We start from the raw sequence: 16507 nt of genomic DNA on the forward strand, positions 1-16507 counted from the left end.
GCCACAGGGACCTGCCACCACGCTGCCTTGTCCTCTTCAGAGACCCCACGCCTGTCACTGTCTATGGCGTTCGGTCGTCTCTGAGGGTGGGACATGGTTTCAAAGGGCAGATCCCAGGAGACTTTTACCTCAGGCAGGTTCTCCTGAAGGTTGTCTTTAAACGTTTAAAGACAACGTTCCTTGGACCCACCTTTCCCCTCGCATTCCGACCACAGGGCTGTCTCCCGTGGCCTCTGCAGCTGAGGGGACCTTCGGTCTCCCCTTCACACTCACCCTGTGTCCTCCTTCCTCATCTGCCCACCCATGCCCCTGCGTCCCCGTGTCCGCTCCTCTCAGGCCCCTCATCCACCCCACCAGCGCCTCCCGTGCCCATATAGACCACGTCCGACTCCCCACACCCCCCACGGGGATCTGCCTCCATGGCCACACCCCTGACAAGACGCCGAGGTGCCGGGTGGCGGCGTCACGGCTCCCTGATGCGCCTCTGCTCAAGCTGCGTCCTGCACCGCTTCTGCGGGGACCCCAGCACTGCTGCCCTCCGCCCAGGGAACCCAGAGCCGGGCCTCCCTGGCCAAGTGGGAACACACCTGCTCACTTCTCCCCGGACCGTTCCCGCCCAGTCGACGCCGCTTTGAGTAATTACGCCTGCCTCCTGGTTCTGTGAACATGGATTCCCTACCTGCCCTCCCGCTCACCTTGCTGGTTTCCAGAGGGAGAAAAGGAACACACGTAGACTGCGGATGGTACAAATAGGACGATCACGCAACGATCTTCGGGGGAGAAAGCATCTAGTAACGCGTCCGTAAGCGTCCCCCGCTGCAGCGGTCACAGACACACGCCGCAGGGCACCGCCCACAGCTCCGGGCACATCAAACCGGACCAGCCTGAGACAGGCCCAGTCCTTCCCCCGGCTCCAGATCTTATCACCCACAGGTCGCCCCCACCTGCCGGCTTCAGAGAGCCTTCAGTGATGTAAAATTTCATAATGTGATTTTTAAAAGTCTTCTCAATCTTACACATTTAACAAAAAAGGAATGTGACTGAAACTCTGTAATACAGAGCGTTCTAACCAGCCGTCCTGAGCCTGAGGAGAACCGTGACCCCGACCCTGGGCCCCCGCAGTCTGGGCTGGTGTCCTGGGTTGGCTTCGGGGCCCGAGACACCCCCCTCCCCCGCTGTCCCTCTGCTCAGAGGCCAACGGGCGTCCCGACACAGACTGTGTTTGAAACAAGCCTCCCGTTTGGGGATCAGCTTGAGCGCACGGTTTGTGAGTGGGGATTCCCACTTCTTGCTTTGTCCCTTTTCTCCCCTTTCCCAAGGACTCTTGTCTTATTCAGACTTCTAGAAGCGGCAGAAGGACCACTATTTCCTTCAAATTATATTGTGACGCAATTTACAACTTTACTCTTGTTACCGGACCCCTCGGTGGCCCTGTCATCGTGCAGGGTGTCTTGTTGACAGTACTGATGTGGGGACAGAGCCGGGCTGGGTCCTTGCAGACCCGTGAGACGGACCTTTCAGGTTTCTGGAGGACGTGCTTCTGCCCTCTAAAGAACAAAAGCCCACATTCCCAGTGTTCCCACGCCAACACATACCCGTCTACCATGATCATCAATTTATGCAGCATCACTAAAAATGTCAGACCTAAACATCGAATTTAATTTTGCTGAGATCAAAGTGTCAAGTTAGTTGAAGAGCACTTCCTTTGACTGAAAACCGGTGTCTCTCACAATACCGAATGTGAAATATGAGTATCTCAAAATTACATACAGTTTTAATATACAATTTTAAACAAAAGACACAAATCATAAAACTATCTTCCAAAGGTGATAGAACGATAAACAGAAAAGCCGGGAAAGGGTCAACCTCTGAGGAAGAAAATCAGGCCACGAAGACACCCACGGACGGCGCGTCAGCCGACACATTGTTAGGAATGTCCTACTTGTCCAGTCACATGCTAGACGCACACACGCTCATGATACTATCATATTGTAGTAAATACATTCTTTACTAAAGTAAAACAATGAACAAGAAAAACAGGCATCTGCATGAGGCCCCACGCTGTCATTTCTTGGTGCTTCCTCTTTAATGAATCTTGTTCTTAGGAGAATTGACATATTTTGCTAGTAGCTTTAATCCAACACGTTTATGGGGAGATGATTTAGCAAACACCTGGTGTGGCAGCCTACAGCTGATTCCTGAATCGACAGTAAGGAAGATTTAAGAAGAATATATCTTTTTTGTGCTAAGGAACACAGAAGACATCTTTTTGTGAAGAATCTTAAGTTCTATAATAAAGAATGAACTTTCTCCATTTCTAAATATCCAGTTTTCTTGAAAAGAGGAGGAACTGTAGATTCAGTAAAACAACCAGTAAAAATTTATTTTAGAGTATCCTACAAGCCAGTTTGTACCTTCAGCAGAATTTGTGGTGAATATTTAGCAGCATAGGAAATAAGTGGCCTAAGTCACCAAACAATTCACATCCACAGCGGCTCGTTTGACCCTCTGTTTGCCCACTTTGGGAAGAACACGCACCCCCTGATCTGCAGGCGCTGGTCGTGGTGCTTGGCGGGGAGTGGGGTTCCTACATGGCGATCACTCACCTGCAACCAGCAAAGGTGTGGCTCAACAGGATCGGGAACCTTAGAGTTCTTTTCAACAGTTCGAAAGGCCACCATTTCAAGATGTCACAGGACACATTTAGGAAAGTCACTTGTTTTCCTTGAGAGGGAAAGTTCTTAAAACTAAGAACAGCAAGGTCTCCATCGTCGGGGCGGTAGTGTGTGTGTCCCCTGGCCCCTCCTATGCCCTAAGGCACCCCTCCCCACCCTGACATCTCGGGGCATAAATGGCCCTGTCCACGCCTGTGGCCCCTTTGTCTCAGTCACCCTGAAGAGATCATCCCAACACAGCCAACATGGAGCAGGGTACCATTTAACCAACGCACTCCCCACGGCAGCCTTCAGAGGTTCAGAAATGTGCCCGGGGGCCCCGGTAAATAAATGAGACTGAACCCAGACAGACAGCAAGGCTCCCTGCCCACCACCCGCCTCGGCCCCTCCCTGTGCACCGTGGCATCAACTGGGGATACCAGAAAGTCCTCGGCCGAGGTTACGAGAGAGCTCAGAAACGTTCACATCACGAGATATTCTAGCCACAGAGGTCTTTCTCCTTGTCTTCATGACCCCACTATTTAAAGGATCTGTGAGACACTCCGGAAGCAGGGAGGAGGTCATCCTCCAAAGCAAGTAATGCTGGAACACAGACGCCCAGGACAAGAGGGGGCCGAGGCCGCGAGGGTCTGGGGAAGCAGCCGCCTGAAGACAGAGGGGCCAGCTCCAGGTACCAGGAGTCCACACGGCCCCCGCGGTCCCTGCGGTGGGGGCGGCGGGCCTTCCTTCTGGAAGCTGACGAGACAGACATGAAAAGCTGATTGGTAACGGGGGGAAACAGAAACAAACGACCCCCTGAAAAAACCTTCCTCCAAGAGCAGGAAAAATTCTCTTAACTTCAAAACTAACTCAGGACACAGGCCCACCGAGGAAGAGCCCGGGGGCGCCCCCGGGCAGTGGCAGGCTCCGCTCCCCGACCGTCCACACCCGTCAGCAAGGGTCCCAACGCCGGCCCCAGTGGCATCAGGGTCGCCACCCCTCCCCCAAAGTGAAGGTTTTCGCAGGTTCCGCTACTTGTCCTCCAGCGCTGGTCAGTCTGGAGCCGTGGCTGTGAAGCTGCCGTCACCCCGGACACGGACGCTGGCCGCGCCTTCCACGTGACACCTCCGGAGAGCATCCGAGCTTTCCGCAGCTGAAACCGTCCTCCCTCAAAACACTGAACAGTCGTGCTCGGGCCCTCAGGGAAGAGGAGTATGCACAAAACATGGCTGTTCTTCCCGCGGGTCAAACACCCCGCGGTCCCGTCAGCCTCCCGCTGGAGCTTCCCACGGCTGCTGGGGCCACGCGCCAGGCACTGGGTGCTGGGAACACGGGACACCCGTTGTGTCAGCTCCAGAAGCTCGGAGCCAAGCCCTGCGGCTGCCCGGGATCCAAAGAACCCGCCTCAGCCCGCCTCACCCCGGCTCCTGGGGGCCCCCGGGGGAGGCCCTTCCCCCCCTCACCTCGGGCTCCTGGGGGCTCCTGGGGAGGCCCCTTCCCACCTCACCCCAGCTTCTCATTTGAAGGCTCCATGTGGACATAGACTTTTAGGGTTTGGTATTCAACCCCACAGATTCACTACTTAGAAATATTTCCGAGGAAAGCATGATAATTCTGATGATTCGAATGCAGCAGTTACATGGAAGGTCAGAACAAAGTACCCACCAGTAAAGGACATAAACAAAACTCCACAACTCTGAACTTTTCATGTGGGCACCGCGGGCAAGACGTGGGCCTTTCGGGGCATCCTGGGGGTCCGGCCCTCCCGCCCATTCACACTGCATCTTTCCTTGGGGGGCGGGGGGGGCAGAGCCGCACAATCCCGACCTGCTGTATCCTCCTGGTCGAGTTACTCAACCACCCCTTACAGAAATCTGGTTTCCACCATTTAACTTTCTTCTGAGCCAGGAAGCTGCTGAAATACTCTTTCAGAATACCGTATGCACTTTTGGAAAATCCCACCTCTCCAGTGAAACGCTGCTATCGGGGGACTCTCGGTCCTGTGAGACACCGTCTCGTCTGAACTGGAATCTCCCACGACCCGCCTCTCAATGACTAGCCTCATGGCTTCGTTTGTTAGCCGTGTAGAAACATGTATAAACATTAACATTTGCTCATCCCCTAGTGTGACTAAGGGATTAACAAACTCCTCTCACAGGAACCCAGGATGAGTCGGGGCCTAAAGAGACTACGGACAGGAGGTCTGCAAACAGTCCCATCCCCGGGCACGCCTGTTCCCCAAGCAGGTAACGAACCCTGGGGAATGCTGAATGTTTGTTAGCAATATTGCTAAGTATTTCTGTAATTAAATCATGGAGGGTGCACTCAAGTTTCATAAAACTAGAAAGGACACAGTACGCAACCCCGTCCTCGACCTCATGAAAGTGCCCCACGGAATTCCGACAGGTGAGCGAGGGAACAGCTTCCTAAGCCAGGTGACACAGCCTCATTATGCTGGGAATTACGGGCTAACGCAAGCTGGAAAAATATGCTAAATATTAAATTTACCATCACAGGGGAAAACGATGTTCCTGTGAGGGGTTTTAAGTAAAGTTTAAGTCAACCAAACCGTCCATACGTACGACATGTTCCAATTACAGGTTCACAGGGAATTAAAGTGAAGAACCAGCTCTGACACCCCCAGAGGTGAACAGTGGGCGTCTGGGAAAACGCAGGACAGGGCAAGGAGTGCATGTGTCTAGAAAGGAGTCCAAGCCATGTTCTCGGTATCACAGATCAATATATGGCATGGTCCTCCCTGGGACTTAAAATTCTGTGCGTCCCCACAAAAGTATAAATAGGCATGCACACTTGTGTACAGAAGAGAACATTTCCTGAAGAATACCTGAGAAATGAACAGTGGCCACCCATGGGGTAGGTGGCGCCAAGGGGGGGCATGCCCACCTGTGCGGGAGGAGGGGGAGGAGGGGGCGGCTCACAGCATCCCACGGCGGTGTGCAGCTCCCTTCATGAGCACGTACTATCTTCTAACTACGAAGCGATTCCGATAAAAACTATCCGATTAGCGAGTCAGCACGTGGAAGCAGAAGAGAGTGAGGGATGGGCCAGCGATAGCAGTGAGGCCTCAGCTGTCCACAGGAGAGAACCGTGGGCCTCAGGCACATGCCCCCTGCAGCCCAAGTGAAGGCGTAAACCCTTGATGCTTCTGAGGGGACTTCCCCCAAGAAGTCCCTACTTAGGAACGCAGCACAGCTAACATGTTTGCAGAGTTCGACGGCTGCCGCTTTCACAAACATCCTGGAAAAGGCACACAGCCCTTCAACCCGTGGCTGCCCCTGCCACCAGCGCACCGCCCTGCCGTCCATGGCGTCGTTCTGGTCCCCAGAGGCACCGTCCGTCCCGGGGTGGGGGGCACAGTCCGTTCTCCCAGTGCTACGGGAGGGCCTGGGACCCCACAGGAAATAGGAGGTGGAAGAAGGTTACGCCCACAGGAGAGACACCACCTGAGCTCCCAGCCAGGACGGACTAGCTCTGTGTTAGCTGGCCCTGGGTCCGTACGGCCGCCGACCTAGGCTGCCAGGGCTCTGACAGCATGCCCTCACTCCACCGTGATGGAGGTGGCCTCGCACGGGTACTGGGGCTCTGCAGTGAGCAAAGCAGGCTGAGTCCCTACGCTCCAGATGACCACCCACACAGGACGGAGGCCGTGCCTGGGCAACGCGGGCCTGCAATGGCCTGTGCCCGTCCCCCTCAATGTGGCTTCACTCACAGACAGGACCAGTGTTTATGGCAGAGTGTGGCTGGAATCTGGTGCAGAAGATTCTCTGAAATTGCCGGCTTGCTGTTTCCAAGTGTCTGGTTAATCTTCTTAAGTAAGCTCTTCAAAATTCCATCAAATCTGTCTTCATTTTACTGAAAGTAAGCTCATAAAACTGACCAAAAATGCATTTAACTTACTTATGCATGACTTATAAATGGGATAAATGAAATGTGAGCTGAATTATGGATCAGATATTAAGAGCTGCTCACAGGGGCACCTGGGTGGCTCAGTGGATGGGCATCTGTCTTCAGCTTGGGTTGTGATCCCAGCATCCTGGGATCAAGCCCTGTGTCAGGCTCCCTGTTCAGTGGGGAGTCTGCTTTTCCCTCTCCTGCTCCCACTCCTGTCAAATGAATGGATAAAATCTTAAAATAAATAAATAAATAAAAGAACTGTTCACTCACCAAGGGTCAAATCTAAGCTGTAACTTGACTTGTCTTTTTTTTCTTTATCAATAAGGAAATTTCTCAGGGCATGTTCTGAAATAATAATTGCAAACAGTTGATAAAAAAACTACTACTGAGTGAAATATTTCAGTTTGCATTGATTTTCTGGGAGTAAATTTAATAGCTCAATAAATTATGCTAAGGAGTAAACCGGCCAGGACAATTTTCACAAACTATTAAAACAGGAAGAAGCTGGTTTTGAATTAGAGATAGGTGTTAAGAGCAGTGTGACACCATGATGGCCAGTTAGCCTGAAGCTGATATACAGCAGCACGTTTATGAAAAGCAACGTGGGCACCAGTTAAGAAGGACGAAGACACGGTCCGCCGGTGCAGGTGGCCTGAGCACGGGCGGACTTCCCAGTGTGCCAGTGCGGGTGTCCGTGTCAGCCCAGAGCAAGCACTGCTATCTGGGCTCAGCGCCCGCTGCCTGACGTGAGCACATGCACCTGCCCACTTACACGAAGGAGGAGTGGGACTGGCCCCCATCGCCCTCCCCAGGTCCTCTCCACACAGTCACTCCCCACGGTTCCCACCAGCACCAGGAGCAGAAGGGACCCAACGGCTCAGCCCCGATTCTGAGTCAGCTACGTGCTTGAGGAGCACGGCACCTAAAATTGATTTTCTCTTCTCCTTTAAAAAGTGGAGTGAGTACAGCTTGGAAAAACAACACTTATTCCTCAAAATCAGACGAAAATTATGAAAAATTATTAAAATAACCTAGATATAAAAACGTTCAAATATTAACAGATAATCCCAAGAATGGCTTTTCATGTTACACACAGGATTGTGGAGGAGACAACTTAGTTTTGACTTGTGTTTTAATTTTTTTATTTTTATTTAAAATTTTATTTATTTATTTGACAGAGAGAGCACAAGTAGGCAGAGGGAGAAGGAGAAGCAGGCTTCCCGCTGAGCACAGAGCCCAACGCGGGGCTCCATCCCAGGACCCTGGGATCATGACCTGAGCCGAAGGCAGACGCTTAACTGAGCCACCCAGCTGCCCCTGGATTTCTGTTTTTAGAAGACATAGAATTTTCACACCTAACACGGTGAGAACGAAGGCCACACGTCCACTCCAAACTACTTATCTTTACTTCAGCAACTGAGACCATTTGTAATTGGATGCTAAACTGATACTAATTTTTATTAATTAGTAAAACTAATACTAAATTTTATTCAGAAAACGTGTAATAATTATTGATTAGTCTCAGTTTAAAATTGCTAATTTTAAGGGAACAAGAGAATCTCATACAGAATATTGAAAAGTACATATTCTTAATTTCTTTCATACAAATCCTCAGGGAAACCATCACTGAATACCTTTAGAAACATAAGGAAACTATCAAGGATTTTCAAACACAATGCCACCTCACACCTTGTTTGCATGTGTTCCAACATTAATGGGTGCAGACAGCTCTGCGTTAATTATGGGAAGAAGTCCGCGAGAATCCTCTTAGCTGCTGACGAGGAAGAGTTGCTATAAACATGTAAAGCAGCACAAAAATCCCAAGCAGAGGCTCCTGCAGACAAGGCTGTCTGCTGTCAGCGAGGTCAAGGAGCACGTGCCCCTCTCCGGAGCGCACGCCCTACTGGGCAACAAGGAGAGCGCCCAAGCACACGGAGGAGGCCCCGCATCTCCGTGGAGAAGGTGGCAGCGAGCGGAGTGGGGTCCAGGGGGTCCCGAGCAAATCCAGAGATGAAAACACAGAATGCAACTGGGGGAGAGCCGGAGAGCCGGCGTGGGTGGGGACGGTGCCGGAGGCCGGGCAGGGGGCTAAGATCCGCAGCGTGTCCGCAGCGGCACGTGCACTGATGCATTCCTGAGCGCTGGCTTCTGTCCTTGCTGTTAGCAGAAGGTGTACATAGCAAGTGGGCTTTGGAAGGCAGCCCTGCTGGCCTTTGAAGGGGGTGCCGAGGGGCAGGGGTGGGGGGTGAGAGGTGAGGATTCCCGCCGAGCAGCCACTGAGCCGGGCAAGCCTCACGCACACGGTCTCAGCACCTCCCCAGGTCACCAGGCTCCTCACTCACCATCTCTGCAGGACGACGCAGAGACACGTGGTACTTCCAGGAGGGCACAAGACCATTTCAGTCGGCAATGCACGCAGTACATTTTAACTTTATACTTACGCATTTTTTATGTATCAGAAAACAACCAGCAGAGGAAACATACAGTTTCACAGCCCTTACTGCTGGGATGAGGCTAAAGCAAGTATTTTCATTTTCAAAAAGATGAAAGTCCTCTTCAGCGGGTAAGAGTGTGGCATGCAGACGGAACGAACAAATCGTGGGGAGGTTCGGGTGACGGGAAGGACAGACTCTGGCCCACAGACCTGCCTTGTCAGAGCACAGAGTGCTTGTGCCCTTGCGGAGTCCCAGCTCCGACCCAGCAATGAAGTCCCTCTACCTCGAGGTGAAGGTGCTCAAGAGCGGCGAAGACACACCTCAGGACGGCCTGAACTCTAAGAGGGTGCACGGAGAAACAGTTACTGAACAGAGACCTCCGTGCTGACGCACAGTTCCCTGGCCACTGGACTCTCGACACCCTGAACCGGCTGAGTCCAATCGCAGTGCCTCACCCAGAGAAGAGGTGAGTGACGGACATGCCCCGTTGGCCAGGGCACACATCAGGATACACCCCATCGGGGCGCCTGGGTGGCTCAGTCTTTAAGCGTCTGCCTTCAGCTCAGGTCATGGTCCCAGGGTCCTGGGATCGAGCCCCACATTGGGCTCCCTGCTCAGCGGGAAGCCTGCTTCTGCCTCTCCCACTTGTGTTCCCTCTCTCGCTGTCTCTCTCTCTCTCTGTCAATTAAATAAATAAAGAAAATCTTAAAAAAAAAAAAGGATACACCCCATCAGCCCAGAGAGCGGGACTCCCGGGAAGAATGGGCAGCAGAGGGGCCCCCACACACTGGTCACACACGGCGCCCTGGCAAGCTCTGACTGGGGCCAAACCAAACAGGTACTATTACATCAGGTGTAAAGTGATTTAACCCTAGTATTTCTGTCCTGCCACTAACACTTTTAATTCCCTAGAAGCCGTTAAGGAAACTTTGCCTATAATACACATTACATAGGATATATATTCTTTTTGAGCCAAGATAAAAATGTCCTCTACAAATAGATCATCAGTGCCTTCAAGGTGCAATCCAGGCTTCTGTGAAGACCCACTCTGGGTCAATCCCCTTTCTCCTACCAGCTCGCTGCTTGTCTCTGGAGCAGAGCTCACGCTTGTGGGGGACACGGAGTGGAAAATGCAGGTGAAACCATCAGGTCAGAGTCTTGGGAAGAGCCTGTGCTCACCCCCCGGGTCTCCCACGGCAATGCACCTGCGCGTGCAGCTGGGTGAAACTGGCAACATGGGGCGGCCCCAGGAGAAAGCACGTGGGACGAGGGGCACCAGCGTGGGAGAAACCCCCACTATTTCCGTCTCCTCCTGAGCTCACTCCTCGTGCTCTGCCTGCCATCACAAACACAACTTAGCACCAGCGCCAGAAGCGTCTTGAATATGTACACTCGTCACCTTCAAAACCCAGCCCATCAAGTGTCCTCGAAATGGCTTTTGACACAGAAGACTTACTTTGACCACGTAGGTGAACCTTCGAATATCCTGAATTGCACTTGAGAAGTCTAAGCGATTAAAAGCCTCTCCCAAAGTACAATAGCCGTGCCTCTGGAAAAACAGACACAAGACAGTTGAAATCCATAATCAGTCAATTAGTCAAAATAAAGTGACAGTTAATGTGAATTAGTCTGTGCAAATTTTTCTTAAATTTTTGCAAAGGGCGTTTGTTTTTATGATTTATTCCACGTTTAGATTAGCATGGAGTAAAACAGCAATGCTAAATAAATATAAGTCGCATATCATGCAGACACTATGCTCTGCCATTCTTCCAGCACTATGGACACGATGACAAAGACAAATACTTACTAAATATCTTGTTGATTTCTCTTGTGCGGACAAGCTGGGAACTGAAATCACAATGGGATGTGTTCTGGGCTGAGCACCTACAGATGCACAAGCCACCTGCCCGGCTACTGTGAAGATGGGTCTGCTATGGACACACGCAGGAACACCCAATTCCTCTGCAGGGAGCCCCGTGCCCCGCGGGTCTGGCAGGCGCCCTACGACCAGACGAAGGCCCGGGGCCCAGGGCTGGGGGGGTGACTACGTGTGGTTTCCAGGTGGGGAGCCGAGGGGATGCCTGGCAGTGACACCCAGGAGCTGGTCGTCTGACCCACAGGACCCAGAGCCCAGGGCACAGATGAACACATGGGACATGTTTTCAGTACTGAAAACCCTGCCATCTATTTCAGCTGTGTGTCCCTCATGATGGGCCCCGCAGTCGACACTGGTTTGCACAGGGTTGTACAATGGGTGTCAGGAGTCATTTCAAACTCGAGCTTCTGCATTTGAAATCCTGAGAGTATACAGAGATTTTCAAGTCATAGTTGTGGGGCTAGACGAGCTGGTGATAATCCTAGAAACACGTGGTGACAGATTACCCTCGCCTCTCGAATGGATGGCAGGACAGGGGCTAGCAAAACAGCTGGAGTGCACACCTGAGTCTCAGACCAAAGATGCCCCATGAAGGTTGATTTGGTTTTGTGCCCAGATCCCAAGAACAGTCCTTATATGTGCACAAACCAACAAAACACATTTTTAAAACAATACACGTTATTAATGAGTATCTACTATATGCAAACTGTTCTCCTGGGAGCTGTGAGGAAGCAAAGGTTACTTACAGATTATAATCTGAAGTCAATCACCGCTGACATTTCTATCTTCTCAATGAACAGAACTCTAAATACTGGTATAGACAGAGACCCCTTTCCAGGCAGCCACCCATGCCACAGCGGCCTCTTCTTTTTTGGGGAATTAAATCTGATTTACAGACTGCAAAACACTTGTTTGGGCCACACGAGCCCGCCTGTGTTTGGGGGGCCTGGAACCACACGTGGAACCTCAGAGGCTGTGGGGCAGCCACAGTGGGCCACGCAGACAAGCAGTGGCGATACCTGGTCCGTATCAGGTGCTCAGCCCGCAGCTGAGCGCAGGGCGCCCAGACCCTCCCGAGCCTGGCTGTGTCCCTGCCGCAGGGCCCACGCAACACCGCCGCAGACTCACGAGCAGTTTCCCTTTGCTGCTTAGGCTATCCCGGATGGTCTCTGCTCTGTAACGGGTGTGGTAACACAGAGCACAGGAAGTACTGAGCAGTCAGTCATAAGCTCCAGTCCGTCAGATTCTGTCAAGCGCTCCTCTGACGGGTCTCACTCAGCGTGTGTGTGAGCCGGGAGCGATCTCAAACCCACAGCAGCCCTAACCACCACGAACTAGGCCAAATCAGTCTTCCGGCTCAGAAGCTAGCCCCTATGCTTCTGGGGAGCGGGGCCACCCTGGAACATGCAGTAGTAACCCTCTGGAAGGTCTAACTTACACCCATGCTAAACAACCACTTCCTAGACTATGCTCCCCAACTGCTGCGAACAAGGCAAAGAAAGAGTTTCTCAGGCAGCAAAAGGAAGGAAGCGTCCCTGGGTACTGAGCAGAGAAGGAAGCAGAGTCGGAGTGAATGGTCTACGGCTCCGAGAAAAGCTGCAGCCAACTTGGCAGAAGCCAGGAGCGGGAAGGGCTCGCACTGCTCTGCACAGGGTCGGACTTCACCACAGTGTCACAGCGGTTCTAAATGGGGCCACCCGTGTTCTCAGCGCCCCTAACACACAAGAGCAAGGACACATGCCCGCAACACCGGAGGCTCACCCCAGCAGCTTCTGGGGAGACAGAGGGAGAAAATGTCAAATCCTTGCTCTGAAACAGCCCTCCGGCTGACTCAGATTTGTGGTGGGGGCACCAAGCACACACATGCACACACAAATCACCACCTCAAAGATCCTAGATTTTCATCTGCTAGAACGTGAGCCAGAGAGTTCATACTGCAAGAGACAGAATGTATTTAATATGACATTACGTATTCAACAGAAACACCACTGAATACACTCTTATTTGTAACAGAATACTTACTTCTCTCGTGCTTTCTTTATGGACATAGATCCATTTCTCACGATAAAAACCTAGAATAAAAATTAACTTTGTTTTTAAAATCTGGCAAATCATTTAAAATGAAGATTTTTACGGAACTTCAACAGTTGTAAATGGTAACAAAATTATCTGACTTATATAGATAAAGAGATGCTATCACTTGGTTAAATGTCAACAGAACTGCTTTGTTTCCCGACATCAGTTTAAGAGGTGCTGAAACATCTTTACATGAAAAATGACTTAAGACAGCACCACATCTTCTCAACTTAAAAGAAAACTAGCTCTATGAACAACTGCAATAATATCAAAACATAAATGACTATAAAAATATGATTAGTCATTAATTCTGTGTACCCTAACAATTTTTCTTTTTCTACTATAGTCTTTTTCATGTAACTCAGTCCCAAAGCTTCAAGGACCGTGATTACTCTATTCTCCACAGGACCCTGTCTTTTCCAGGAGCCTGAATACCCTACGACCTCTGCCAAGGACTCCTGCTTATGCCGCTGGGGGGAGTGGGGCCTGTCGCGCAGGTGAGCCGCCGCCAGGAGGCTCCCTACCCCGCCCGGCGTGCGTTTCCAGTCCAGCTCTGGCCGGAGTCCAGAGTCAACACACCTTGCCGTCTAGCCTCTTTGCTTGGGAGTGAACTGGTAACTGAACTCACGACCATTTTTCAGTCATTCCAGATGCACGAGCTGCTTTGTGGGTTTTGCTATTGTTTTTGCAGATCTTACTAACTAAATGGTGAAGCTGCAGTCTGATAACCAAGTCAGTGGGCAACACGGGACAGAGAGAGATGTCACTCATGTATCGTCCTTTCTTTCTTAAGATAGCATTGTCAAAACAGTTCAGTATATCAATACATTAAACAAGTAAAATATAAAATTGTTAATAAAAATGATCTTACATTGAGTATCTGTATCATTTCTAAAATGATCCTTTTTCCTCTTTTTGGATGTGTATTCCTGCTCTTCATTACTGAATATTTCTTCATCGTCACTATTTAAGATACTGAAATAAAGACACATTTTATTAAATACTTTTACAGGGAGATCTTCATTTGGCTTTTCTTTTATAAAAAAAAAAGATAATATTGGTTTGCAATTCAGGAGACCAAAACAAAAATCGTGTTGAATTCTGAAAGCTACCAGTAACTTTCAAAGCAGCATATCACAAGTCTCAGGTTACAAAGCTAATGTCTCATCTGTTGTTTGCTGTGAGGAATCTGAGATCTACTCTGGTTCTTTTGAGGATGTCAGACCAGGTAGGGCGGAACACGATCAGACTCTCCCAGGGGTTCTGGTAGGCGCCACCTAGGGAGGCTCAGACTTTAGACTTCACTACAACACAGACGTTACCAACAATACTACAAACACTTCGAGAGAGAGGGCCGTGGGAGAACAGGATGCCCGACACGGACTCCTGATGTGCCAATTCCTGATCCCGCATTCCCTGCAGCCCCTCCAGGCTCACAGACTTAACCAAAACCACCACTGCATAGGAACGCTTTCTTATGAAGCATCGACCAAACAATGCTAACTGTTAAGGCACTTAACTGAAGGCAGGTAAAGGAAAATGTTCATTTTCCTACTTAAATACATCTAATTAAAAGCTTTCCCAATTTTTTTCTTCCTTCCTTTTTTTTTTTTTGGCTAAAAGAAGGAAACAGAATTTAAGGCAGTAACTCAACAACTTGAACATGTTTTCTTTAAAAGGTAATTTATAGTTAAAAAAAAAAATAACTGCATACAGCAGTCCACCCCATCCAAGGTAAAGGTGCACACAATTTTTATTTTCAACACACTGGCACTGGGTGGGTTTTGGTCTGGGATCCGGGGGAGGCTCCGTGGAGAGGCGGCGAGCCGGCGGGCGGAGGCCCGGGCCCGGCACTCAGGCCGAGGGCTGGCGCGGCTAGTTCCCAGCACATGGGACAAGAAAGCAGTGAGAGCTCCTCCACGCGCCGGGGAGCCCATTCATCACGTCAGCAGACCAGCCTGCTCTGACAACGCAGCCACTCAGCAGGACGGACACAAGTGCGTTGACAGAAACATGCAGAGCTTCCCATCCGGTGGCGGTTGCCACAGAAAGGAGCTCATGGACACGGCTGGTCCCAGGGCATCACACTCGGTCTTACACGAGTCGGCTGTCATTGACTCGATGCTGACGCGAAGCTCAGCTTTTCCTAACTACAGGCATGAGCACACCAAGGAAGAGCGGCAGCGGCTGCCACACGGACGACAGCCTGCGGGGCGAGGGGGCAGAGCAGGCGGCCCCGACCTGACCCAGACCCTGCCCCGGGGGAGGCCCTCTGACCCCCGCATCGGCCGGCGGGACAGTCCCATTCCATCCCGCAGACACGCGGCAGGCCTGGCTGTGGGAGCCGCGTCCTTCCAGCAGGTGTATCACCGACGGTGCGAGCGTGGCCCCTGGGGCTCCCCACGCCAGCGCACAGAACGTGGAGTCCACCGGCTTGGCCACGTGGGCAGTGAGGTGCGCATCGGACTCAGGCCCCGGGCCACACCAGCCACGAAGCCCCACATGGTCCACGCCCATAATCAAGAGAAAATGCCCGCTCTACGGAAACTTAGTTGCCATTTTCACAGACAGTATCTTCAGTGGTTTTTATACTGTCAGGTAAAAACATACATAAATATAAGTGGGTAAAAAAATAAATGCTTCCAAAATTAAAATCAGCATTTAAACCATGGCTTCAACAGTGCTGGATGCTGACCGCCTCGTTCCCTCTCACGTGCACAGAAGCCACTGAGCGACCGAGCTCCGCAGGCAGTGCTCCTATTTATGACCTCTGGTTTCACGAGTGCGAGCAACATCACCGACCCAGATTTAAACGTCAGCGGAACGTCAACAACAAAACCAAGCAGCTGTGTGAAAAATGAGCAGAATGAGCAGACATTTCCCCGAGGAAGGGGCACTGGTGGTCGGCAGGCCCCCGACAAGACGCCCCCCGCCACCGGCCACGAGGCACGCGCACATGCCCCACGGTGAGCGGGCAGCCCCCAGCCCGCAGGGCGCCTGCCACGGAGAGCCCGAAGATCCGCAGCGCCGGCGAGGACGCGGGGCCCTTGTGCGGGCGGGAACGCAGCGGGGCACCTCCCAGAAAACGCGTCTTTGCAGCAGGTGCACAGGCCCCCACCGGAGCCAGCGGGCCCAGCTCCGGACAGGCCCCTGAAAGGACCGAGAGCGGAGGCCCCACGAGGCGCCCGACACCCACGGCCCCAGCGGGGGAGGCCACTCGCGTCCGCACACGGCTGGACGAGCCCAACAAGGAGGCCACACGCACGACGGGCAGCATCCCGCCCAAAGCAGACGGGGATCCCGCACACACTAGAGCGCGGGGGACCAGGAGGACGCCGGACGAGTGACACAAGCAGTCGTAGAAGGACAGAGCGCGTGTGCTGCTGAGGACCTGAGGGAACTCGTGGACTCAGAGAGCGGCGTGGAGGGAGCCGGGGCTGGAAGAGGCCTGCAGTCGCTCCGGGGACGGGGACGGGGCGCGGGGACGCCGCACAGGGGCGCGCACTGAACGCCGCCAGCGCCGTAGACGCGGTGCGCCCGCCGCCTCAGCC

General features: G+C 52.0%; 1 protein-coding gene across 5 annotated transcripts in view; it reads right to left on the bottom strand.

Annotated features, from left to right (window-relative positions):
• Positions 1-16507, bottom strand: part of FBXO25 (F-box protein 25) — a 52523-nt gene that overhangs the window by 10867 nt on the left and 25149 nt on the right. For 4 of the 5 annotated variants that reach the window (XM_032413762.1, XM_032413761.1, XM_032413764.1 and 1 more), the window contains exons 3-5: positions 13828-13931; positions 12903-12952; positions 10461-10553 (exon numbers count right to left, since the gene is read on the bottom strand). In XM_032413762.1, the coding sequence (XP_032269653.1) occupies positions 10461-10553; positions 12903-12952; positions 13828-13931 (247 nt within the window). Of the gene's footprint in view, positions 1-10460; positions 10554-12902; positions 12953-13827; positions 13932-16507 lie in introns of those variants that run through there. The other variant, XM_032413765.1, reaches the window with a different exon arrangement.

The sequence above is a fragment of the Phoca vitulina genome, unplaced genomic scaffold (genome assembly GCF_004348235.1).
Source record: "Phoca vitulina isolate PV1807 unplaced genomic scaffold, GSC_HSeal_1.0 scaffold15, whole genome shotgun sequence".
Classification (NCBI taxonomy): Eukaryota; Metazoa; Chordata; class Mammalia; order Carnivora; family Phocidae; genus Phoca; species Phoca vitulina.